The sequence below is a fragment of the Pelophylax lessonae genome (genome assembly GCF_965119305.1).
Source record: "Pelophylax lessonae genome assembly, chromosome: 1".
Lineage (NCBI taxonomy): Eukaryota > Metazoa > Chordata > Amphibia > Anura > Ranidae > Pelophylax > Pelophylax lessonae.
Window position 1 is genome coordinate 456,309,006 of NC_138768.1, and position 27,675 is coordinate 456,336,680.

Genomic DNA, 27,675 nt, shown 5'->3' on the forward strand with positions numbered 1-27,675 from the left:
CCCCCACATATACGCACGTACAAATGTTAACAGACATGTCAGGGCGCCTACATGTGAAAACATCGATTGGGATACACGCGTTACATAATGCCACGCACGCCAGAGAGCAATAATTCTAGCACAATACCTCCTCCATAACACAAAACTAATGAACTATAGGGGGCTTTTGAAGCGGAACCTATAGAAAATATAGGGTACTGATGTTTGTCGCCATTTCACAGGCGCACACAAATTTAAGTTTTGACATCTTGGGTATCTATTTACTCGGTGCAACTTCCTCCCTTATAGTTGACCAAAAATTTGGGTAGCTTATTGCGTTTGGTTGCCCTAAAATTCTTTTTAGTGTTTTTTTTTTTACTGAAACTTTGTGTTTCCCAGACCTTTGCAGTAATATCAAGTGGCATAAAAAAATTAGAACTACCACTATTTTATTTTCTAGGGTGTCTGCTTTCAGAAAATATATAATGTTTGGAGGTTTTATGTAAACTTCAGGCGTAAAATAATTTTTAAACCTGTGTGCACAAAATTTAAAAATGGCTCTGGCAGTGAAAGGATTCAAGGGGCCCTTAATTTTGATGACAAGACTAGGCTGTTTCTGATCTAATTTGCCAAAAATAGGCCCGTTTTGAGGAAGAGGTTGTTAATTTTGCCTGATATCAGTCAGTCAATACTAATCAGTAAATTATGACTGGTTCCCCTACAGTATGTCACCATACTACTGCTGTGCTTATGCCCAAAGATTGAGGAACCCATTTATAAAACCAGCTGTGTCAGGAAACAGATCTGTTCATGTATGCCTAGTTTCGCTGTCAGGTCAGCCCTCAGTTTGATGCCTACATCTGACATTGGCTTTAGGATTAGAGTTGAATGTAGTGGTTTGGGTGTAACTGATTTAATCCTGTACTGATTTGGTGAAGTTTCACAGAAACCAGGTTTTGGCCCATTTTGGAGTGATGACTTTCCGGGACGTGTGTCCCAGGGGCTCCATCTTCTCCTTTCCTGTCCTCAGAAGAGAGCGCGGTCTGCCTGGGTGGATGTATTTTTGCTATCTTAAACTACGGCACACGCTCCGGGCTCAGTATCCCCATGGGTTGACCTTGGCAATGGAGGAGGAGTTATTAGCCCCTGTCTAAACCCCTTTCCTCCTTCTACCTTACCCTGCAGAGCTCACATTCCCCGAGAATGGACAGGCTTTGGGACTTGTGGAGGGGGAAACTTACATCATTCAAAATAGCCAAACTTGGCGTTTTAAATGCTTTTAAGTGCAGTACCTGTAGACATAAGAAAAAAAAAACTATATATATATATATATATATATATATATAATATTTTCTTTTTTTTTAATGTCCGAAAATATCGGCCAATATCAGCCGATACCGATATCGGATGACCAAAATATCGGTATTGGCGGTAAAAAAACGATATTGGTCGATCAATAGACAATACTACAGTAAAATATGCACTGTTACTGTAATAATGACATTGACGGGGAAGGAGTTAACCCAGGGGCAATCAAAGGGTTAAATGTGTTCCCTAGATTTGCTTTCTAACTGTTTTGGGGAATGATTTAACAGAGGCAGAGAGAGATCGATGATTCAGCTTAGCTGAATCACACAATCTTTCCCTGCCTCTCTGACAGGAGAACCGTCTTGCTTTGTTTACAAGCCCTCTCCTCCCACGGTCTGCCTCCCGCATGCACATAGTCACGTAGATCTACGGGATTATAGCTGAGCCGCCCTGCACAGTAAATCTATGGGGCAGCGGTTGGCAAGTGGTTAATCTAGTATTATTTATCCACTCCTCTTTTTTTTTTTTTGCACATTTGATCATTATTTGTGTGCTGTTGCTTCCACTCTTTCAATGACCGTGTTTCCTTTCTGTGAAGTAAAAAAAAAAAAAAAACATACACTAATGAAGCACAAGAACAGGTCCCGGAGCTTACGTAAGCCTCAGGAGTCATTTAAAGCCCTCTTAAAAACCAAGAAATTGTTCCTAATTTCACTTTCCATGTGGTCTCTGAAATGGCAAAATTTCACAGAAATCCCATGATTTAACAGACATAAAAAATGTTCCATTCCATTTATCCATAAAAACAATGGAAATTAGCACGATGGCCCCCTAAATCTCACAGCCAGTGCATTCTATTCAAAATGTGAGACAAATGTTCTGTAGTGACCTTACAGACACAGAATTACTAGTTTAGATTTAGGTGTTATGGTCTTCTATAAATCCTAATTACGAACATCACTTACCATATTTCTATTTATTAGCGGAATTTCTCTTTTATTGTTTGTTTGTTTTGTAGAAAAATTATAAAATCTATAAAATAATGTCTACAGGTAATATGACCTGGATATCTAGCAAAACTGTTGCTTGTGGAATTAACAGTCTTATCAAAGACTTTGACATGTGTTTGAAACACGTTGACAATAATGAGGCCAAACTTGTGCATGACACCCTGCGACTTTTTCAGCCGACTATCAACTTCATTGAGGGCGATATAGGTGAGTTTTTTGCTTTTCTCTTTAATTTAAACCTAGATACATTTAAAATGATAATGTACTTCATTTTGAAAGATATTATTTAAAGAACCTAATTTAAACTTAGGAATAGATTTGAGTTTTACAGACGTCATAAATGTAATGGTAGAGAATGCAAAAGCCTGCATCTTCAATAAGAAGGGGGCAAGCATATTTCAAAGCTAAAGACAGTCAAGTAGTGAAACAATCACACGTGATTCAGGCGTTCTAGAAGCACAAATTACACGTATAATTTCCTGACTACCGATTACACTTTTGAAGGCCCTGGAGCACCAGGAAAATGGAAACCCCCACAAAATGACCCCATTTTGGAAAGCAAACACCCCAACACATAATCTAGGAGGCATTATGAGTCTTTTGAACATGTCATTTTTTTCCACAAGTTTTTGGAAAATGTGGAAAGAAAATAAAAAAAAAGCTCTTTTTTTTTTTTTTTTACACAAAGTTGTCCATTTATAAGATATTTCTAATACATAGCATTTACATCGCAAAAATGACACCCCAAAATACATTCTGCTACTCCTCTGAAGTATGGCAATACCGCATGTGTCAGACTTTTACAGAGCCTGGCAACATACAGAGGCCCAACATTCAGGGAGCACTGTCAGGTGCTCTAGGGACATGAAATTACATTACAAATCTAATTTCCTACCATTACACTTTTATGATGCACTAATAAGCCATGTAGTGGCACTGATGTGGCACGGATGAGCACTGAGGTGGTATGTATGTGGCACGGATGAGCACTGATGTGGTATGGATGTGGCATGAATGTGGCATGGATGAGCACTGATGTGGCATGGGTGGGCACAGATGAGGCATGAATGAGGCATGATTGAGGCAGAGATGGGCATGAATGAGGCACAGATGAGGCATGATTGAGGCACGGATGGGCATGATTGAGGCATGGGTGGGTATGATAGAGAAATGGATGGGCATGACTGAGGCACAGATTGACATGATTGAATTATAGGTGGGCATGATTGAGGCACGGGTGAGCAGTGCTGCGGTCTCCCTCCTCTCCTAACACGCTGTACCGATCAATGTGTACACCGTGCGAGGAGAGAACTGAACTGGGCATGCACCGGTTTGTTGACAACTGATCGCTCTGTCAATGGACGGAGTGATCACGTGGTAAAGGGCTGCTGTCATTGGCCCTTTACTACAATCCAAGGGGCCCGGCGAGCAGGGACACGTCCGTGTGCGCACCAGGGAGGTGCGCGAAGTGCAATACTGGGAGGATGTCATTGTTCACCATCCCAGAATAAGCCGACCGCCCTGTAGCCATCATTCGGCTATGGCCCGGTCGGCAAGTGGTTAAAAAAAAAGTTTTTATCAGTAATCAGTTTGTTTCAATTTTGAATTTTGCATCTTATTCTAAAGTGGTGGGTGCTTTGAATCAATTTAGGTCTTAAAGAATTCCAGAAACCGTGTACATGATATTTACTTAAAGCCTAAACTATTAAAGATCACATGTTGAGCCACTTCTACTATCTACTTTCCAGATAAACTAACATAGAAAAATAATTATTTGCTCAAAGCAAAATACATTTTCTGAATGTACTTGTAGGAATAGACTGCAATCTGCTGTTGGCTGCTTATATAACAATTTTATGTATAATTATGTACATCACTTCCTAAACCTGTGGTCTGGATTAGATAACCAGGAAGGAGAAAGTAAAGGAAGATAGAAACATACTCAGCCACCTGCCCTGTTCAATCCTTTATCAGAAGAGACTATTAAACACCACTAAGGAGGAACTGTGCTGCTGTATTGGCCTGCAGGAAAGTGGGGTGGGGTGTTGTACCATTGCTAAGGAAACATGCAGAGCGCTGCTGCTGCTGGGACCTGTGGGCAGACTGTGCTACTGATAGCTGTGCTGTTTCTGTGGCTGTTTCAGTGTTGCTTAGGGAGAGCTGCCATATTGTACCTGCCAGAGACTACATTTCACCTAGATCCGAAGAAGAGACTATTAGTGCCAGATAGCTAGGTCTGCATTCCAGGCTGGTTGGACAACAGTTGGAGGATCTCCTCATTACTACCTTGTCTTTAGGTCTTTGACGCAAGGACCGATGCTGCATCATCCTCAAGGGCACATACAACTAGACTTTGCTGCAACATTTATCTAACAGTATCTCTATTAATAACTATACAGTATATACCCGAGTATATGTACACAATTCCACCAGGACTCCTATTGAGGTAGGGTGCTTAATGTGGCTCCTATACTAAACTTACCAAAACTACCTGTACCTGTAAAATGAGACTGCTGATGGTGGTGTTGTACACCTTCTCGTCTCCTGAGAAATGGTCCCTTGAGGTTCACTGGGAAACTAACACATCCTTCTGTGTCCCCAGCAGCAGCTCTCACTGGTTCCTTCTGCCAACCTCCATGTCCCCACTGTCTCCTGCAGTGACATGGAGGTCAGCAAATAATGTAGCAGGAGAGATTAGTATTTACAGCCTTCTTTTAAAGTCATAGTTTTATTTGGAAAATTTAGTATAGATGTAGCACTGTCCCCCTAGTGCTTGCTGTGTGATGACTTCTTGGGCCTCCTCTGATTACCTGCAGACAGTTCACACATCCATCCTTGCTCCCAGTTGCTCATTACTCAATAAACAGTCCAGGAGTTTTGGTATTTATTGTGGAACTTGGATGGGAGAAGGGAATAGTGGGATATTCCAACTTGAACTATTTACAGTTGATAAGGACAACTTTCACTTGTCCTCACCAGGTTACTTGTGGAAGCAGTCACACTGCTTTAACCATACTGCAACTTGTATGGAAGGGGTTAAGTCGCCTTGCTCTCTCAAACAGTAGACTTGATGCAACTACATTATCTTCAGGACACTCTCTAGTATCCCCTTGACTGACACCTGTCCACTGACTACTAGCTGAAGGGATGGCCCTCTCAGGGCAGGCCCCACGGCACAGACCTGTACCCAATGTATGCAGAATCAGATCCTTTCCAGTGTCTCTCTTCCAGGACCTCCAGGTTCAGCTCCTCTCTAACTCTCAAGCCCTCAGGTTGACCACCCAAGGCCGCATGGCAACTTCTACAAAGCAAATTCCTTCTCCCTCCGGGACCCTGCTCTCCAGCTAAAAAGACCCTGAGCACATGTGCCCTTGGCATTTATACAGTATCCCAGCATGCACCGAGGCACTTTCCTCTGCCAATCACCAGGGCTGTACTAAATGCCTGTGCACTCATTTGTCAGGTTTCCTCCTACTGTCCAATATGCCTCCCTATTGGACCAGTGTGAAACACTTCAGACAAACTGAGCTGCACCTAAGCACCATGAGCAGACCTCACTAGCAGTACCTGCTCTCTAGTAGGCAGAGAACAATATAGATTTAGCTGGCAATTTTTCTGGTAAGCAGAAATGATCCAAAACTATACTCTCTCTCTCTCTCTCTCTGTCACGTACCTTGTAGCAGAGCCTGACGTGCAGAGGGAGACCCCTCGTACAGCCCTGGCTCAGTCACCACTGGAGTTGCAACAGTGGATGCGAGAGCGCAGTGAGGTAAGAGTGCCTGCGCTGGTCTTCTGTTGGCAGTTGAGAAGAGTAGCTAAGTCACTGAACAGGGCTGGGTTGCTGAGCAGCAGGAAGAAGCAGGTACAGAGGCGCGGATGCAGGACAGCATCTCCAGGAACTGAAAGCAGCTGGATGGGCAAAGACTGGAGCAGGGTCAGACAAGCCGGTTTCAGACACAGGTAATCAGATACAGTTCAAGCAGCAGGCAGAGAGTAGTCAGTGTACAGGCAGGGGTTGGCAGCAGGATATCAGGCAGGAAGCAGGTATAGCAGAGTCAAGGCAAGCCGGGGTCAGGACTGGAGATAGCAACGAAGTCAGACAAGCCAGGTCAATACAGGAATCAATACAAACACAGGAACAGAACTCAAGCTAAAGCTGCAGATCGGACAGCAAAGACACAGTGCTGCTGAGGTGTTTAAATAAGGCAGCCTGTTGCCAATTACTGAAATTAGACTGCACTAAGTTAACCCTTAGGTGGCAGACCCATGCCATTCTCTCTCTAGCACCTACCTAGGGGGGTGCTACATAATGACATAGTTACTTTAGGCTGAAAATGTGTCTTTTTTGTTGAGTCTGCTATGCAGAAACCCAGTATTAAGACAGATTTAGGTACATAACCTAGAAGCATGAAAAAACCTACATTTAATACAGTAAATAACATGTTGGCTATGTATTATTTGCCTGGTGGTTGTTGTAAAGCGTAACGTGCAAATGTAATTTTCCAAAGGAATATTGAAAGAGAGCATGTTAAATGCAACAGTTTAAAATTCAGAACAAACAGGACTTCCAGGTGATATTTGCTTGCCTTAACCATTTATGTGTAAAAGGCTCTTGTAATCAAAACTTTTGTTATTTCCCTGCAGATCCCTGCATCATATATGTAGAGATGTTGGCAAGGCTGCATTTCTTTAAACTGTCCTGCCCATCTTTAATTGGTGACCTCTGCGAGCAATGTTTCACCTGGTTTGAGCAGTATCCAAATCCCACCTTTATTCCTATAAGTGGATTTTTCCAGCCACCTGGTGGACCTCTACAGACCACTCTTACAGGATTCAAGAAAGGTATTTGATGATGAATTGATGCCAGAATATCAGAACTATGGGGACTGATTTAGTAAAGGCAAATAGACTGTGCACTGTGCAGTTGCAGTTGTTCTACACCTTATTAAATGAGGGGAAGCTCTGCTGACTTCCATCATCCATTCATGTGCAGGCAAAAATGCTGTTTTTTGTTCCGGTTGCGTGTGGCTGGGTATTTTTTGCAAAGTGAAGCTTCACCTTATTTACTAAGCTCTAGAACAACTGTACTTGCAAAGTATATTTTGTCTATTTGCCTTTTGTAAATCACCCCACCACTTAATTTCTAGTTCATATACCACAGTGAACAATAATTATGCCTTTAGTGTTTTTTGTTTTTTTTTTGGTGCCTAAAGCTGCAGTTCCTTTATGTATAGTATTCAATTCTTCCCAGTGCAGAAATAAAAAAACTAATGGGTTAGCATAGGAAAGGAAATTTTCTTTCTACTATTGTCATATCACGTGCACAATCTCTGAGCAGGAATATAAGATACAGTGCTAGTGATAAACTTTATTGCATGAACATGTTCAAATAGATTGCCCTACCACATCGTCAAGGGTTATTTAAAATGAAGGGGTGCTATCCTGGAAGGAGGAACTGACATTTATATTGACCATCCTTCTGTCCTGGAAAAAAATGAGTGAGGTTCATACATCACAGTATTCTGGCTTTTCAGATATTTTTTATTGATGTTTTAACTGTTGACTAAGTAATCATGCAATGGATAATATTAGAGTTAATTCACATAAAAAAGCATTATACTATATATCCAGAGGTGGATGAGGAATATATACCAAGTTAAAACTGTAACAAATAGAGAACAAAAGTATAGAGCAGAACAAAAAAGATGAGAAGAGAATGTGAAAGAATAAAAAACCCAAGAGAACAAATAGAAAAGACAAATCCCTGGGATGTTCCTGAATCCTATCCTGATTGATCCTCCTGCTTCAAGATCACCTTTAAGCCATAAGCAGAAATATAGACACCAGAAAGCAACAAGTGAAATCTGGAGCTTGTAGTGCAAGAACACTGGCCAGTCCTCCTTTACAGCCTGAAAGGCGTTCCTATACTTTGTCAATCAGAACACCAACTTAGGTAGTTGGTTAGGTCAGTTGGGAGTTTAGTCAAGGGTCTATAGTTGTGTAGAAATTTCCATTAGTAGCCAGCTGTGCCCAAGAATGAGACTATTTCAGGGTGTCTTCTACCAGGTGTCACAAGTACTGGACTTCTGTCATGCCTGTCTGACACTTACTGGGTTTGACTGGCAGATTAGCTGCTGTCAGTACACCCAAGTTTTGTGACAGTTGTATGAGGTGTTGTTCTCAAGTAACACTGCACTGTCATGCAGGTAAGCAACTGCAAATGCTCCCAGCTCTTCCTGCCGGTCATTTATGACCCTCTAAACGGGGGTTGACACATTTGTTATACCAAACCACATTACTGTAAGCTCTAATCCAGTTTTGTATGATTTGCTACTATTCCTGTGCCCCTCAATGAACATTAAGAAATTCCCTTTGGTTTTTAGGCATTTATTTTTTGTTCAAAGTGCAGTATATAATATCAAATGCGATTTACCCCCATTCTGTCAAATAAGTACACCCACACATCGGGTTATAATGGCATTTGTCTTGATTGGCTAAGCTCCTTTTGTAAGGGAAAACCGTAAATACTACTCTTTTTAGCCCTTAGGTACACTTTGCTGTTGCTTGGATGGATCTTGCTGACCTCCCGTGTTCTAAGGCAGGCCAATGATGGCTTGATTTTCTTTCCTTGCACTATGGGTAGAAGAAAATACAATCATCCAATTCCTCCATCAACACAATCAGTGCTTCCCACAGCGCTGTTGTATTCTTCCCGGCTGGCAGAATACAATGGTTACTGCTAGCAGATATAATCGCTGGCAGTAATCGTATGTAGAAAAATCCAACAGGCTGGTTGAACCAGTAGAAGTAGATTGATGAATCGAATTTGGTACAATCAGCCTGCCCATACATGCATCAAAATTTTGATCTATGTATGACCAGCTTAATTTTGTTAAACTCTGTACTCTGTTGAGCTCTGCCTTGTGTGGATTTGCTTTGTCCTTTGAAATTGAAAGCCCAGAACCCCCCCCCCCCCCGTTCAACACCTTTCTCTGGTTGCCCTAGGCAATGATCCTAACCAAACAAAAATGTTTCTGTCTAATCCTTAAGATGGTCATATACTGAGTAAATGTTGGCTGGTTCTTGATGACTCATCACACCAAAACATCCTTTGATTTTCCTGGCTGAAAATTGTTGGCTGAACAGCCAACAAATTAGATGCAGTCGTTGCTTGGATATTCTGACAGCCACTTGTGCTAGCTTTCAGAATACTTTAGCCAGCACTGCAGATTTATTTATGCAGGCTATATAGATGGAGGGATCTGTTCTTTGGCCTCTGCTTGGCTGAATTTAAACCCTGACTTCTCCTTTTCCATGCATTTGGCACTCAATGTTTGTCTGTGTACCAGCTAGATGTCATTAGAAGGGCCATTTTAAGGGTCTCACTCTTGACAGTGTTTTCCACACAAATCTAGTCTAACCACCTGAGACTCTGGTGAAGTACAGGTTTTTCCACACCCTGATTTTGATCATAGCCAAGTTCAATCCTGCTAGAGTCTATAAGCATCATGCCCCTTCTAGACTGGCTAAAGATTGGTCTGGATTCATACAGAAACAACTTGGCTGCTGATCTAATATTTATTAATGTATTAATGCTTCCTTCTAGGCATCACGGTAATGGAAGTTTGCTCGTACAAGGATCTTGTTGTTGTGGGATCTGATGATGGCACAATGATAGTGTGGGACATAAAGGATATTGAAGTGATTCACACATTAACTGGTCATTCTGGTAGGTGGTAAAGACAATCACAAAACACTAAATATAATAAAATGAAATAATTTGCTTTGAATATAATGGATGTATACAACGTTGGGAAAAATTCCATAGATACAGTATCTTTTCACAACATAAATGTTGCATTATTATATACTTATAACAAATAAAGAGTTACACAATGGGTCTATTTTGAAATTCACCCAAAACTAAAATATCAGCTAGTGGACCATCTATCAGTTTCTCATATTTGACTCTTGATTTCATTGGTCTGGCACAGCTGATGCAGCCTTAAAAACAATTCTTATTCTTACTTCTGGATTTTCTAATAATTTTATATGATGAATAATGAAACAGGAAGAGTTGGAACACCTCAAGGTAGACAGGAACTACATTTCCAAGGAGTGTGAAACAGTGCCAGCCACTATACCTTAGCTAATGTCACTTTTTGGTGGACTGTCACTTTCAGGGTTATACTACTACAAGTAGTTATTTTATCATTTCAGTATGTGACCAAAAATAGAAAAAATATCTTGCATGTTAAACTAGAGCTCCAGATAACAAACAAAATATTACCTCTGAAACTGTCCCTGTCCTGGTAAATGTACAATACCTTTTTTATTTTATAGTTCCCTAAAAATACCCCTTATTTGCAATTGTGTGACCGCTCCATAGTCATTCATCCTCTTTTTGTGATCTTACAGTAGGTGGGTTACCATCTGCCTCATGTTACAAAGGCAGTCAGTCACAAAGGGACTAGTGGGCCTAACAAATCAAGCAACTGGGAGCATATCACTCAATCACTGTGAACATTACTGGACAGGTAGCGGAGAACATAACTTTGCCACTAATATGCTTACTTGCTGTGGTGAGGTCACTACATTTATTGTGAATTACGTTGTAACATGGATTATCCTGGATTTTAGAAAACCCTAAAGATAAAGTGATGTGACCTACCAGGTCAGCTTTTCAAAGTCAGTAACTATAGGTAGTAAATTTAAGATTATATTGGTCATTGAGGGCGAACATTTTAAAAATTTAGTAAGTGTGGCTCTAATTTTCCTGCCATTACAAGTTCACTTTAAAAACAAGACTAATTTTAATTCACTGGGGGTTATTTATTAAAAGTGGATAGTGTAAAATCTGGTGCAGCTCTGCATAAAAAACTAATCAGCTTCCAGGTTTTATTGTCAAAGCTTAATTGAACAAGCTGGACTTAAAAGTGGATTGGCTACCATGCACAATGGCATTAGAGTCTGAGTGCTCCAGTTTTAGTAAATCTCCTTCACTGTGTCTACTTTCAGCTGGGATACTATGCATCCAGGTTTTTGGTCAAGGAACGCATGCAGTCTCTGGCTCTCTTGACAATACCCTGCTCCTGTGGAATCTGGTAACTGGTAAACATTATCTGACCATTCAAGAAGACCATACAATTTATGAAAATGCCTATTTGCATGTGGATGAAAAGAACAGGATCGTTTATTCAGCAGCAGGATCTCAGGTGCGTCATTTTTTTTTATCCAGTAATAAACTCTACAAAATAAACACACAACTTAAAAGAGTGCACATTTGGCTTCTTCAGCAAAGCAGAATAAAAACTACAAGGATGTGGAAAAAAAGTAACCAGAACTAATTTAGCTGTTTTTACCATTTATGCCAATGGCTCCTAGAGTGTATCTATAGCTGAGAGTGTCAGTCTCAAATCCCACTGCTGTCACCAGAGTGTGACATATGCACTCTCAGCCTCAACCTGCTGGATATCCAGCCTGTAGAACAACAATCTGCACCAGCAGACTGAGGGTGATCATCACTGGGGTTGGTAACTTTGGAGTTGGTCCTTTACACAAACAGTAGCTGCTACCATGTGTTTTAATGGAAACATAGAACATTTACAACATATGCTGTAGCAATTCCTTCCTAAAAGAAATGTCTGTGCCAGAGAGGAAGGTAATAGAGTTTACAATATGATAGCTTTCTTCCAAAAGGTAGATATTCTTTATTTCTGAGAGCATTTTATGAGAAGAAAATAATTTTAATGAGAAATAATTTAAAAAAAAGTGCTTGACAATATTTACAGAGTCCATTCTACTGCAGCTTAACTTCAGTCTGATGTATTAGTCATTGCCTGTCATGAATGACTCTTAGGGAGCCTTCATATTTTCAGTGGTAAACAATATCTACAGCTGCGAATGACCCTCCAGTGGGTGTCATTTAACCCACCCCCACCCATTTAAGAGAGTTTAGGGATGTGATGTAAATTTACTGAAATGTTTTTTTTGGCTATACTCTTGTGGGTCACAGGAGTGTGCTTATTTGAGCTCTCCTGTGACCCAGAATCAGCCAATAGCTGGCTAAAGTCACAGAGGAACTTTAGGCTCTGGAAGGACCCCAACCACATTTTTAGGATCTGCCCAGAGCCTTGATTGAAGCTGGCTCTGGCTCTCAGCATGCAGTTGAGAGCCAAAATCAGCTGCGCATGCGCCCTTTTCCCGTCATATGAGCAGTGGAGGGGCAGAGCAGAGAGTAATAACTAGGAATGAGCTTTGAGTTTGAGACGAAACTAAGTTCGACTTGAACATCGGGCGTTCGTGTGTTCGCTAAAAACACGAACAAATGGGGCGCTCGGCGTGAAGTTAGCCCGCCGTTGAGGGCCCCATAATGCACTGCGCTGGTGCAGTAAATAAGTTACTGATTGTCTGATGATTGGCCAAAGCATGCACATGACCTGTATGCTTTGGCCAATCACAGCACAATGTCTGTGATTGGCCAAAGGCAGGGTGCCTTTAGCCAATCATGGTTTAGGGGCTAAGTCCATGCCACGCACTATATAAAGCTTCTGCTTACATGCAGCAGTGTATAGTGTGTTAGGCGAGATAGCAGTGAGATTAGGCAGGTAGTTAGTGGATTGTGTGTTGTATCTAGTAATAGATCAGCCAGTGTAGTATATATATTTTATATATATATATATATATATATATATATATATATATATATATATATATATAAATAAATCTATAAATCAATAAATATATATCAGTTATTGCAGGATTTATATAAAGCAGTGCAGTGTAGTATAGGGCTGATTCTAATGACAGAATTTAAATAAAAATCCGAGCAAGCAGCCTGGCTGGACATATCAAGACCCTTGCTCTCAACATGGGGAGGGTGCTATGGGGTTCCCCCCAAAGCACCTTGTCCCCATGTTGATGGGGATAAGGGCCTCCTTCTGGACAACCCTGAGCTGTGGTTGTCGGGGTCTGCGGTCCAGTTTCCGATAAGCCCCCTTTAACAAGGGAGCCCCCAGATTTTGCTCCCCCCCCATGTGAACGGATATTGGGTACATCGTACCCCTACCCATTCACCAAAGAAGTGTAAGAAAAAAATCAAGACAAAAGCCAGTTTTTGACAAGTCCTTTATTAAAAAGTAAAAGAAAATAGTGCCCCCAATGTAAATCCCTCGTCAATCACGTCGCCCGCCCCCACACCCGAAAAATAGGAAAAAAAAAAAAACGCTCCCGCCTCCTCACACGCCTCCCGGCATAATGAGCTGCTGGAGCTGTGACAGCTCTTTTATAGGAAAGGGGCGGGGACACCGTCCGGTGGCACTGCCCCTTCTGACGTGACGTCAGTAATTTATTCACTGCACCTGAGCAGTGCATTATGGGGCGCTCGTGATGTCAGATTCTTATAAAAGAGCTGTCACAACTCAAACAGCTCATTACACGGGAGGCGTGTGAAGAGGCAGGAGCTTCTTTTTTTTTTTTTCTATTTTTTGGGTACCGCGGCGGGCGAAGTGATTGACGATGGATTTACATCGGGGGACACTATTTTGATTTTTTAATATTTCCCTTCAGTTTTGTCTTCAGAAAGTGAAATGCATGCTCAATCAGATTCAGGTCAGATTCACTTGGCCATTGGACTTGTCAAAAACTGGCTTTTGTCTTTATTTTTTTTTGTACACTTTTTTGGTGAATGGGTAGAGGTACAATGTACCCGATATCCATTTACATGGGGGGGCGGGATCTGGGGGCCCCCTTGTTAAAAGGGGGCTTCCAGATTCCTATAAGCCCCCCACCCGCAGACCCCGACAACCAAAGCCCAGGGTTATCCAGGAAGAGGCCCTTGTCCCCATCAACATCCCCATGTTGAGGGCAAGTGGCCTGGTATGGTTCAGGAGGGGGGGTGCTCGCTCGCCCCCCCCCCCCATTATCCTGTCCAGCAAGGCTTCTTGCTCGGATAAGGGTCTGGTATGGACTTTGGGGGGGGACCTCACGCTGTTTTTTTTTTTCAATCTTGGCATGAAAAATAAGAAGGGCCTGGTATGGACTGGGGGACTATGCCATTTTTTTCAGGTTTTTTATTTGTATTGCTGGGAGCCGACAATACATTACAGCCGCGAGCAAGTTTAAATGACATTTTTTCCTTTAGAAATGTCAGTATTGTTGCAGCAGGCTACATACATCACACAAATGCGCCACTTTACAGACACATTAAGGGGACCCCCCCAGGCACGATATTTAAAGGAATTTTTTGTTTTTATTGTTTCACTTTAAGCGATATTAAAAACATCACTGCTCCTGTAAAAACTATTATTTTTAGAATTTTTTTTTTGCATGGGTACATGTCCCCTAGGGCTGTACCCGAACCACATACACTTTTTTTGGCAATAACTTGCATTTAAGCCTTTAAAATGAGGACTTTTGATTTTTCATGTTCGAGTCCCACAGACTTCAGTGGAGTTTGCATGTTCTAACAAACTTTTCCCCTGTTCGTGGTGTTCTGGTTTTGGGGTTTTCCCACAAATAGAGTTTTTTTTGGGGAGATATTTGATTACCTCTGTGATTTTTTATTTTTTGCGCTATAAACAAAAAAAGGACGATTCTAAAAAAAAAAAAAAAAAAAAAAAACACAATATTTTTCACATTCTGCTATATCACATTCCCAAAAAAAAAAAATTTAATTAAATTCCTTTTAGGCCAATTTGTATTCTGCTATATATTTTTGGTAAAAAAAAAAAACAATCTCAATAAGCGTATTTTGATTGGTTTGTGCAAAAGTTATCGCGTCTACAAACTAGGGGAAAGATTTATGTCATTTTTTTTTTTTTACTACTAATGGCGGTGATCTGCAATTTTTAGCGTGACTGCGACATTGAGGCAGACAGATCAGACCCCTGACATTTTTTACACTTTTGGGGGGACCAGTGACATAACTACAGTAATCAGTGCTAAAAATATGCACTGTTACTGTAATAATGACATTGGCAGGGAGGGAGTTAACACAGTGGTGATCAAAGGGTTAAATGTGAGCCTAGGGTTGTGTTTTCTAACTATGGGGGGATGGGCTTGTGAAATGACCACAGAGAAGGATATATATAGAAGGATCACAGGTGCTCGGTGAGCATTTCAGAGAGAACGGTCAGCTGTGTTTACAACAGCTGACCTTTCTTCTCTCTCAGCGGGGAGCGTTCGCGGGTGCCCAGTGGCAATCGTGGCCGCCGGTCCAGTGGATCAGCATCCCGCTGCCTAGTGGGGGCGGGAGCACAACGCGCACGACCGGCGTAGGGCTACGTCGTTTTCGCACAGCCCAGCCAGCCGGCTGCAGTAAATCTGCAGCGGGCAGTCAGCAAGTGGTTAAAGCAGTGTAAATTGCTTTTTATGTGTAAAGTGCAAAGAGAGGTTGTAAACGGCGCTACCTTTGTGCAATTAAAAGAGATAAAGTGCATACATTCACTGTTAAAGAATTATAAAAAGGGGGTGTCCCATAAAATTGAAAAAATATATATGCTGTATATCAAGTGGGTTCAAGTCAGAAAAGATCAAGATATCCTAATCTGTGATAAAATAAAACCCAAAAAGTGCTGAAGTGCCCTTTGCGTCACAGCGTCACTTCCGGTTTTGAGATTCCACCGCCGTGGAACGCGGAAGCTTCCTGGCGAGTACTACTGATTCGAGGCAGCTATCACGGTTTCACACAGTGAGTGGATGCTACGTTTCTTCTTTATTTATACGATCTGATACTTCATGAGGCTCCCCTCTTCTTTCTCTCCATATGGAAACACGCCAACTGGTGCTTTGACTGTGGAGGGGGACCCCTGGAGATCCATCCTTGCCTAAAGCTTCCGTGCAGGGCAGGTTGTATTTACAGCGCGACACCTAGTGGCCACACGGGTGTTTGCAGCTGGCATTTTCATTTCATTATTTCCTTCTTATTTTAAGGAATTTTTTTCCCTGGTAACCTTTATCACTTTCACTTCACTGATTTGTTTTCTGCGGGCATGGTGCACTTTCAGCAATAAACAGTGCCCGGAATATCACTAACATCTGATTTTATTTCTACACTGGATTGATTTCTATTATTTGTACATCACAATAAAAACACTGTCTATGGTATTAAACTTATTTATTGCACTTCAGCACTTTTTGGGTTTTATTTTATCACAGATTAGGATATCTTGATCTTTTCTGACTTGAACCCACTTGATATACAGCATATATATTTTTTCAATTTTATGGGACACCCCCTTTTTATAATTCTTTAACAGTGAATGTATGCACTTTATCTCTTTTAATTGCACAAAGGTAGCGCCGTTTACAACCTCTCTTTGCACTTTACACATATCCTGACCCCTTTTGGGGTTTGGTTGTTGGCTGCTTACACCTGTCAGTCTCTCACGCTTCACCGCACACTCCATAGCGCTGGTCATTTTTTGCCTTTACAAATTGCTTTTTATAGCTTCTATTCAGGTAGCAAGAGATTTGACATTATTGTAACTAAATATTACAGGAGAGACACATACAGTGCATCCGGAAAGTATTCACAGCGCTTCACTTTTTCCACATTATGTTATGTTACAGCCTTATTTCAAAATGGATTCATTGCATTATTTTCCTCAAAATTCTACCAACAGTACCCCATAATGACAAAGTAAAAGAAGTTTGTTTGAAATCCTTGCAAATTTTTTAAAAATAAAAAACTAAAAACAACACATGTACATAGGTATTTACAGCCTTTACCATGACACTCAAATTAAGCTCTGGTGCATCCTGTTTCCACTGATCATCCTTGACATGTTTCTAAAACTTGATTGGAGTCCACCTGTGGCAAATTCAATTGATTGGACATGATTTGGAAAGGCACACACCCGTCTATATAAGGTCGCACCGTGTACCGACGCTCCCCATCCAACCTGAAGGAGCTTGAGAGGTCCTGAAAAGAAAAATGGGAGAAACTGCCCAAAAATAAGTGTATCAAGCTTGTAACATCATATTTAAAAAGAATGGAGGCTGTAATTGGTGCTTCAACAAAGTATTGCGCAAAGGCTGTGACTACATATGTACATAGAATGACTACTTATGTACATAGAATTTTTTTCTTTTTTATCGATTTTCAAAGATTTCAAAACAAATTTCTTTCACATTGTCATTATGGGGTATTGTTTGTAGAATTTTGAGGAAAATAATCCATTTTGGAATAAGACTAACATAACAAAATGTGGAAAAAGTGAAGCGCTGCAAATAATTTCCAGATGCACTGTATTATACACACACACACAAATAAGTTACACTGAGCAATATTTCATACCACATTTGGAATTCTTCATAAGATACCCAAAACAAACATAAAAGGTGAGTTATATACTTAACGCTTAATAAATATGGACAAACATTAGGGATCTCCTTGTTAAAACCTATGTATTTTATAGCACCCTGCTCAATGCATTGGCAGTTCTGAACACATGACAATGCAAGCCAAAAGCATCAAGTACTTTCTCTATATACCTACTATACATTAACCTGAATTCAGTGCAACCTATGTACAAAGAAAGGGTTTAGAGGGTGAACCATATAAAGAGTTTTAGTATAGCCAAGCTTGAGCTCGACTAGATGGAGTATCATCCTAATGAGGATGGTGTATGCTGTGGCCCAAGTGCATGAAGTCCAGATAAAGTTTAACTGACATTTCCTGTTTCTTTATTACTCATTCTAATATCACAACCACTTTTGTCTTTCTTCATTCTTCAGGTCTGTGGATGGAATATAGAATCTGGGGATCCTGTTCTGTGCTTTTCGCCAGGAGTTCCTGGGTTTCCATTGCAAGCTGCTGTATATTCCCCACAACAAACTGTAATGACAGTAACTAAAGGAGGAACAGTTCACATTTGGGAATCCACCACAGGACAGCTAAGGGGTTCAAGACAGATACCTGGTATGGATGCTGAGACTGCACATCCAGTATGTAGCTGCGTTATTCCCAAATATGGAAAGATGGTGGTTGGGTTCCAAAATGGCCTTCTGGCATTGGTAAGTTGAATGGTTATTACATCTGCAACATTCTAGTGCATGCTTACTAATTCTTCATTTCTTCAACACTTGTCCTTGATTTTACATTTTCTTGTTTTTTTTTTTAATTTTTTTAAGAATCAGGTTTAAACTTATTGAAACTTTTTCTAATGACCTTTATTTAGAGACAGAGGAGAGACGACAGAAAAAGACCCAAGTCCATCCATTGTTCCCCATTTTTATTCTTTGTGTTGCTTTTCTTTAAACCTTTTTGTATGAGTATCGATCTTTGTTTGTCCCAAGCCCGTTTAAATGGACTTACTGCTGAAAGTCAGTTCCAATCAACAACTAATCTTTCTGTAAAATACTTCAATGCTTAGCTTTGAACATTCTCTCTGCTAGTTTGAGGCTTTTTACTCAAGGAATAGATTGAACACACTAACAAAACATAATCCATTGAAGAGGAATAATGGGAGTACTCTGGGAAAATTTGAATAAACAAAGGGCATCAGTCCCACAGGAATTCCTGGGTTTGATTTTAATATTAAAGACCTTGTATACATTTGTTTTATGTAGGCGCTCATCAGTATTTAAAAATGTACAGTAAGTTGTGATAAATGCTATTTACAGTACTTCTATGACTTCCTGTTATATATGCGTAATAGAAAGTCAAATCCAACACCTACTGGAAAATAAAAACTGGCGAAACCAAAAGTTTTAAATCTATTAGGTAATTGGTAATTATATGTGGGTCAAACTGAATAAAGGATGATCATAATGAAAACTTGTACTTGTGTGATTAAGTTTCATCGTCTTGTACATCAGATTTCCACCGGAGGAGCTGTATCAGCTGAAAAAATGCCCAGTGCTCTGATCTTTTCAGTGGTCTCTGATGATGAGTCATTATTTGCTGCAGGTAAGTAATGAGGCACAACCGTCTTGAACAGTCAACCAACATTTACCAAACCCCAGGCCAAATCTGAAAAAAAAAAATGAATTCTACATCCAGCAAAAACCTATCCTACTTTTGTCAACTCATTCTAAAACTGATGAAACCTCATCTTTCAGCTAACAAAACTGTATCCTATAGCAGACAACATCTCATCCAACTTTAAACAACACCTCATCCTACATTCCACTAACCTCATCATAAATTTAACAAATATAATAATATTAATATTCTTGCCAATGCATTCCAGAAACGCTCAAACGCTTAACAGGCCAAAATTCATGTGTAAGATGCAGCTTTATGCATGTCTTTTAAGCTGCTTTTTTTCCGCACTAAGAAAAAGAAATGGTAGGTTAATTGGCTCCTGTTTAATATGTAAAGCACTGTGTAAATTGACAGCGCTATATAAGTACCTGTAATAAATAAAGAAGTGATGGGCCTAACAGGAAAAAAGTAACATAGCGTGAAAGAAATTAAAAAAAAAAGAATGTACTTACTAAAAACCAGTATTAACCACTTAAGCCCCGGAAGATTTTACCCTCTTCCTGACCAGGGGTTTTTTTGCGATTTTTTACTGCGTGACTTTAACGGACAATTGCGCGGTCGTGTACCTAAACCAATTTCACGTCCTTTTTTTCCCACAAACAGAGCTTTCTTTTGGTGATATTTGATCACCTGTGTGATTTTTTGATCATGCGCTATAAACAAAAAAAGAGCGTAAATTTTGCAAAAATAACAATATTTTTCACTTTTTTTATATGAAATTCCCCCCAAAATTTTTTTTAACATTTTCGGCCAATTTGTTTTATGCTACATATGTTTGAAAAAAAAAAAAAATCGCAAAAAGCGTATTTTGATTGGTTTGCGCAAAAGTTATCGCGTTTACTAACAAAGGGAAAGATTTTTGTCATTTTTGGTGTTTTTTTTTTAACGAGCGATCTGCGATTTTTATTGCGGTAGTGCGACATTGCGGCGGACAGATCGGACCCTTGACTGACATTTTTGACACTTTTGGGGGTACCAGTGACATTACTGCAGTAATCAGTGCTATACATATGCACTGTTACTGTAAAAATGACACTGGTAGGGAAGGGGTTAACTGTATTGGAGAGGGAGGTGTTAAGTGTGTCCTAGGGGCGTGATTCTAACTGTGATGGGACAGGTCTCCTATTGTAAAAACAGAGATCAACGGTTCTACATAGTAGAACCGTCTGATCTCCATTTTTACACAGGGGAGAATGACAGGCGGCTTGTTTACATAAGCCGTCCGCCTTTATCCCGCTCTACCGACGATCGTAGTGTGACCGGCGGACATCGGGTCCGCCGGTCACACGCCCGGACTCCTCTGTGAACGAGCCGAGGCGGGCGCGCGCCTCAGGGGCGCTCGCTAGCCCGCTATTGGCTCAAAACCCGGTGACAGGCTAGCGACGTAGATCTACATCACTCTGCCTGGCCGGGGCTGACTGTGCGCAGTCGGCAACCGGTTAAGAATAGTTTTCTTTACTGGCTGAAGAAAGCATCTAGGGCCCCAAGGGAGGCAGGTTGGACACCTGGGATGAAGACTGTAGGAGGAGGTGATAGCATCATACATAGAGCATGATATTCTTTGAGTGTCCTTCAATGCATGTTTTATTTTATTTTGTCAGATTTAGCATCAGAGTTTATCAGATCAAGGATCGGGATTGATTTACCAAAAGAAAGGCAAAAAGGCTGTTCGCTTTGCAAGAGAACTTTTCATTAGCTTAGTAAATCAGATCAAAATCAGATGTAGAATGAGGTTTTAATCGGTAAGAGCCCCAAGTATTGTTTCTCAAAAATGGTAATCAGTGGCATACCTAGCATATCTGGCACCCAGGGTAATTTTTTGCCCCCCCCCCCTAAAAATAGCCAAATTGTGGGTGTGGTCATATTGCACAGTGGGAGCAACCTAAAGGAGCATAGTTTAATAAAACCTGAGATACTCCCCTATATTCTGCACACATATGCCACAGTCCTTTACCCAAAAAATATGCTTTAATGACTTTGCCACAAGCTAGAGTGTAACAGACACATATAAACATTAAAACACAAATTAAAATAAACTTGTTCCTTTTTATTAGCTTTTCTACACACAGTCTAACTTTAAGAACTTCAGGAAAAATAAATAAATAATAATGTATATAGAGTGGTCAGGAGTATGAAATATATAAAACACAGTGAGGGGCATTTAAAAAACTGGAGTAGCCAGAATATTTAGCACATACATACATGGCAACCAATAGGCTTCTATCTTCAGCTTGTTCTATTAAGCTTTGAAAATAAAACATAGAAGCTTATTGGTTACCATGCCCAACTTCTCCAAACTCTGGTAGCTCCAGTTTTGATAAACTACCCTGGAGTGTGTAACACACATGCCACTTTACAGAGTACAACCAAAAATTATCCCCTCCTCCCTGAGCAAATCAATCCCAAGCCCACATTCCACACAGTACAGATCTCCCCTAACACCCAACACATACTCCTCAGTAAAGACAGACCCAACTTTACAGTCCAATCCTTCTCTCCCCCCCCCCCCAAGCACAGCCCAACCTCCCCCAGCAAAGACCCCTCAGTAGTACAGACAGACCACACCCAGTGCAGACTGTTTAGAACAGATGCCCTCCCAGCACAAGCCCCTCAGTACAGACCCCCCCCCCCCAGGCACAGACTCATCATCCCAATACAGACCACTCAGCATAAACTGATCACCCCCAGCAAAGACCCCTTAGTACGGATGGACCTCCCCTTAGTACAAACTCCTCAATCCAGACATGTTTCCCCTGCACAGACCCCTCCTCTTTGAAAATTTCTCAGTTATAAAACAACATTTTTTTTTGTACAATTCTGATTTTCATGATTTCCAAAAAAAAATCTCTTTATTTCTATTCAGGATTTGGGAAACAAGTGCAAGTATTTCGGGCCGACTCTAACACCCTTAGGACATTTCTAGAATCCTGTCTAGAACATGATGACATGGTAAAAACTGCTGTAATACATAGTCACAAAAAGATAATTGTAACTGGATCCCAAGACGAAACTATTAGAGTAAGTAAGAAGCGTTTAAAGCTACTACGATATTGTCCAGAAAGTACAAAATCTGCTGTGTAATAGATTGAGCACTTCATATATATATATATATATATATATATATATATATTGATAATAAATACAAATTAGGTGCTTCTTTGACAAACTAAAAATTCACAATTACATTTACTATATTTTGTAGGTCTGGAGTTTGTCAAAGAGGGGAGCTCTTCTAGACACATTTTTTGGTATGGGAGTATCAGTCACTGGACTGGCTTTAAAAGGAAGCACTTTATTATCTTCATCTAACACTGCCTACTACCTCAAACTTTGGAACCTAGATTATGATCAGAAGCACAAGACACTGCCTCCTTTCCAAGATCGTAGTGGCTGTGTAGCCCTCTCCAATGGAGGTGACCGGGTTTATTTCCCAAAAACTGGTAACAAACACAAAATTGTGGTCTGGGACACAGTGCAAGGTAAATTAAAGCACTTCTGTTTTATAGATGTTACATTCAAACACATGGTCCCATGTTTGCTGATGTTTTTATTTACAATACTGAAAAATAAATTAAAGTGTAAGTCCACCCTAAAACCTCTGCATTTATAGACATACACGATCTATCACTAACCTATCTAGCCCTGTAAAGAAGAAATTAGTATATATACCTTTTTTGAAGCCGATTTGATGTGGTCACCAGCGGTGTAAGCTCTGCAGAGGACACAGCTGACAATGGCTGTAAAATGAATGGGGAGTGACGTCACCAATACTACGGGGCTTCTTTTGTCGGCTGCCTCCTTTGCACCTGTCCCCACAGCGAAGCCGCGGCTGACAGCTCAGCGTGGGATCAGGTTGGATCAGCTTCAAAAAAGGTATATATACGGATTTCTTCTTTACAGGGCTAGATAGGTTAGTGTTAGATCGTGGAGGTCTATAGATGCAGGAATTTTAGTGTTGAGGTGGACTTCTACTTTAATATGAAAAGTGGGACAGAATATAATGTATATACAAGTTATACAAGGTGATATATTTAATATATTTTTCAATTTATAATATATTTAAATCTACATCCATCAAAATAATAAAGTACTATATTGATACTCTTTGTATCAGTAATAATTTAAAAAAATGTGCATATAGGATGAAAAAAAAAAGTATGGATATACAGTACTTAAAAATAAAAGCAAATTGCCGCTCAACACAGCAGTACCAGCACACCAGTGGTTGTATCCATACCACTAGAAGTTACTCTAGACCTACATTTTCAAATCCAAACTCAAACATTTATTAAACATGAAAAAAGGTTTGTACTGTGACATACCAAATATACTCCCCCCCCCCCCCCCACTGATTCCTTAGAGGAAAAAATTCTGCCATATCAGCCATTTATATTTAGTGTCAACATTAAAGTGAGTCTTTGCCCAGGCTATGACATATTTGCATGTTCATAACAAGCAGTAAATTTGAATTAAAACAAGCACTCATTTTGACTGAAACTCTCCGCTTTTCTCTTTTGTTCTATATTTCCTTTATCATTTTAAAGTAGTTGTAACCCTAACAAAAAAAAAAAGAGAAAGATCCTGTTCCCATATGGCCTGTGCTGTATAATCTGCCCCTGGTTGATCCTGCCTGTTCCTGTGTCCCCTTCTGTGTGCTGACCACGGTAATCATGGCTGCTGATCCCTGATTACCATGGTCAGGTTACATGATCTCTGTCATCCTGCTGCTCTCCTCTCTCCCTGTCAGCTCCTGTGTGTGCCTCTCCCCCCTCTCACCTACTATTAGTAACTGACAGTAAAAGTAAAGAACAATTACAGCCAGCTCTTCTGTTATAGTAATCTCTCATACACTGTGTAAAAGTTTTTGTAAAACGAAGCTTGCAAATACCTCATCTCTGATCTCTTCTGCCCGGTCACTTGACCTCCCCGGCTGACATCAGAGTGGATCTCAGGTCCTCCCTCTGTAGCCCGTAGATCGGAGGAATACAGCGACTGGAGGTCACATGACCAGCCATGAAAGAGGAGATAAGGTATTTACAGGCATTGTTTTAAAAAAAAACTATTACACAGTGTAGGAGAGATTAATAGAACAGCTGGCTGTTACAACCACTTTAGGGCTAATCCACAAGTAGATGGTCCCAATGAGTCCTGAAATAAATGTCCTATTATGATGGATTCTTGTTATGTATATCTGAATAATATGCCCATGTCACCCAGTATGATACTGGGTGATTAACTATTGACAACTACTGTACATGTGCATTATGCCTTCTTGGCCTACTATATATTTTTTATCTACTTTGCTCATTAAAGCAAATGTTTCTGTCTGTTTTGAAAATGATACATAAAGACTAATGCCTCATACACACGTACTGATCGTCGGCCGACTGATCGGCCGTCTTTTGTCCAGGGTTGTCCTGTCCGCTGAAAAGTGCAAAAGACTGCACAAGAATTTTGTCCGCCGACTGCAGTGATGTCATGTGATGGTTAACTTTCCCTGTGTTTTTTCTTTTCTGAGCATGCCCAGTCTTGCAAATCTGCTGATTGTCGGCCGAATTCTGTACTGACTGGCGAACAATCGGCCGTTCTGGTGTTGGCCAACAAAAATTTTAATGCCTGCACGACAGATTCTTTTCGGCCGAAAGTGCGCTGTCTGCTGTTGGAAGCATCATACTAACAAGCCTACAATCGGCCGATCGGTCGTCGGCCGAATCTTTACGGCCGACAATCGGTACGTGTACGGGGCTTAAGTAAAAACACATGCCCTCACTGACAGCTGTAGCAGCAGTCACTCTGGAGCAGTGCATGCTCAAAGTTTGCAGCAGAAGTATTGAACTTGTTTAAAAGCAATATTTCAGCAAATGTACTGTAAACAAACCATGATCCGCTTCGGGTTATGCTTGTCTCATTTGTCATCCGGCTGCTGGAGATGCCTCTTCCCTTGTCAGACAATGTCCATGTAGCGTTTTACCAGTTGAAGACCAGGCATTTTCTGGTACTTTTTTTTTTTTTTTGATTAATACATTTATAAATAATTTATTATATTATATTTTGATTTTTATATTGTTGCTTTTAATTTTTTTATATGAATATGAATATTATATGAATTTTATATGAATGTTTATTTAGCGCTGCACTATTTCTTTGGATTTATTTTGTTGGGTTATGTAGATTAACTTTTGAGTGTCAGCTGCTTTATACAGTGTTGGTGTATGCGCCAATATTATTACCCAGTGTACTGTAAACAAACTATGATCCGCTTCGGGTTATGTTTGTCTCATTTGTTATCCGGCTGCTGGAGATGCCTCTTCCCTTGTCAGACAATGTCCATGTAGCGTTTTACCATTTGAAGACCAGGCATTTTCTGGTACTTTTTGTTTACATGTGAAAATCTGTTATTTCTTTTGTTTTTTGCTAGAAAATTAGTTAGAACCCCCAAACATTATATATTTTTTTAAATGAGAGGCGCTAAAGATTAAATTGATGGGTTTTGACATTTTTTATGTTTTTCAATGTTTTTTGGGAAAACATATACAGTTTAAAATTTTAAGGCAAAAAAACACAATACTTAATCCAATTTTTTTGTAAAATATAAATGATGATGTCAGGCTTAGTACAGTAAATAGATACCAAACATTTCACGGTTTAAAAATTGCGCATGCCCACACAATGGCGACAAACAATGTAAATTTTACTAGCCATAGGAGATGCTTTAAAAGTGTTTACATGTTATCGCTTTAGATGTACAGAGGAGGTCTGGTGTTGGAAATACTGTCCATGATCTGACGTTTGCGGTGATACCTTACATGTGTGGGACAATCTTGGTTTGCATGCGTTCAGGACTGATGCACATATTCCCCTTTGCGTGCTAGCACGGGGGGACAGGGGTACTTTCATTTTTTTTTTTTTAATCAATACATTTATGAATAATTTATTATATTATATTTGGATTTTTTTATTGTTGCTTTTAATTTTTATTCCTTTTATCGCTGTCACAAGTAATGAAAACCTTTAGGATTCCACGAAACCTGAAGTGATGTCATGACATCTCTTCTGATCACTATATCCGAGACCTTTGTTCGGGTCGCCGGGCCAGTCGACAGACGTGCTGACTAGTCCCTCGGGTCTCCTGATGGGATGGGAAGAGCCTGGGAAAGCAGTGAAAGGTGGCAGGGGGAGGGATGTCCAAAAAAAATCAGAAGACCAAGACCACGCATGCTTGGAAACGAAAGAATACATTACAATATAATACAATACATCCCATCCGAAGTTGTATTCTGTCGTACGAGAATTTTTATAACTTTAGTAACCTCTTCATTTTCAATATGAGACGTGCAAAATAAAACTATGGTCATTTGTCCGATATTCTCCTGTGTACGAGGCTTTAGCTCCTGTGAGGAGTGAAACGAGTGGGGACTGCCATGGCACCAGGTGAACTGTCTCTGTGCATCCTTTGGATTTAATTAATTAGAAGGTGGCTTATATTTAGCGAGCATCTCTCCCTTCCTTGTTTTGGATTATTTAAAAGTTACATTATTTCAGCATGGTCAGCTAACCCTGCTCCCCCCTCCCATAGAACCTGCGCCATGTTTACATTAGAGATTATAAGGCTAAATTCTTCCAAGGTACTGCTAGGAAAGGGAGCAGGGTGAGCTAAGCAGCTGAGAAAATAACTTTCAGGCATGGTTCACACTGCCGCAACTGGAAAGTTGCGCAACTTTGCTGCGGCTTGCTTGCGACTTCATTAACAGAAGTCAACGCAAGTCATGATGAAGTCGCCCCAAAGTAGTGCAGGAACCTTTTTCTAAGTCGTTGCAACTTGAGTTGCACCATTTAGAACAGTTTTTTTGCAGGTAATGGGGTGTGACTTGTCATACAACTTAATTCTCTCAAGTTGCATGACAAGTCGCGGCAGTGTGAACTGAGCCGAAGGACTTCAGTGCTTTTTGCTGACTTTCTCAACCAGGATTGTGCCAGAGGTTCCTTGAGCAATGGATTAATTTTTGCCCTTCATATAAGTAACCATTGACATTACTGATCTTTTTAGCTACCTTTAAGGAGGGGTGATTCTTCCAAACGACCACAAATGTAGGGTGCATTCTTTGCAGTGACCAAAATGCTAATGTACAATGAACTGTAGCTATAGTAATTATTGGCAGGGGTTCCCTGAGGCAGACAAGGTAATGCAAGTGTGCCTTTGTTTTAAAAAGGTTAGAAAAAAGCTGCTCTAAACTTTGAGGATGGATTGTTCCATAGTGTCTATGGCTAAAGAGGTCTGAGGCTCATAAATACTTGATTGTCAATTTGGTGGCCACAGGCTCACCTTAAGCAGTTTCTGATTCTAATTAGTGTCTGGTGCTATAAAATTCAACAATTTCCACAGTGTAA

At 40.4% G+C, this 27,675-nt stretch overlaps 1 protein-coding gene across 1 annotated transcript in view; it reads left to right on the top strand.

The window, feature by feature from the left end:
- Positions 1-27,675, top strand: part of NWD1 (NACHT and WD repeat domain containing 1) — a gene marked incomplete at its 5' end in the record, with an annotated part of 94,949 nt that overhangs the window by 54,326 nt on the left and 12,948 nt on the right. Inside the window, 8 exons of the mRNA XM_082260980.1 lie at positions 2,340-2,504; positions 6,942-7,139; positions 9,904-10,026; positions 11,316-11,512; positions 18,036-18,314; positions 19,119-19,209; positions 22,151-22,305; positions 22,490-22,766. Coding sequence (XP_082117106.1) covers positions 2,340-2,504; positions 6,942-7,139; positions 9,904-10,026; positions 11,316-11,512; positions 18,036-18,314; positions 19,119-19,209; positions 22,151-22,305; positions 22,490-22,766 — 1,485 coding nt within the window. The remainder of the gene's footprint in view (positions 1-2,339; positions 2,505-6,941; positions 7,140-9,903; positions 10,027-11,315; positions 11,513-18,035; positions 18,315-19,118; positions 19,210-22,150; positions 22,306-22,489; positions 22,767-27,675) is intronic.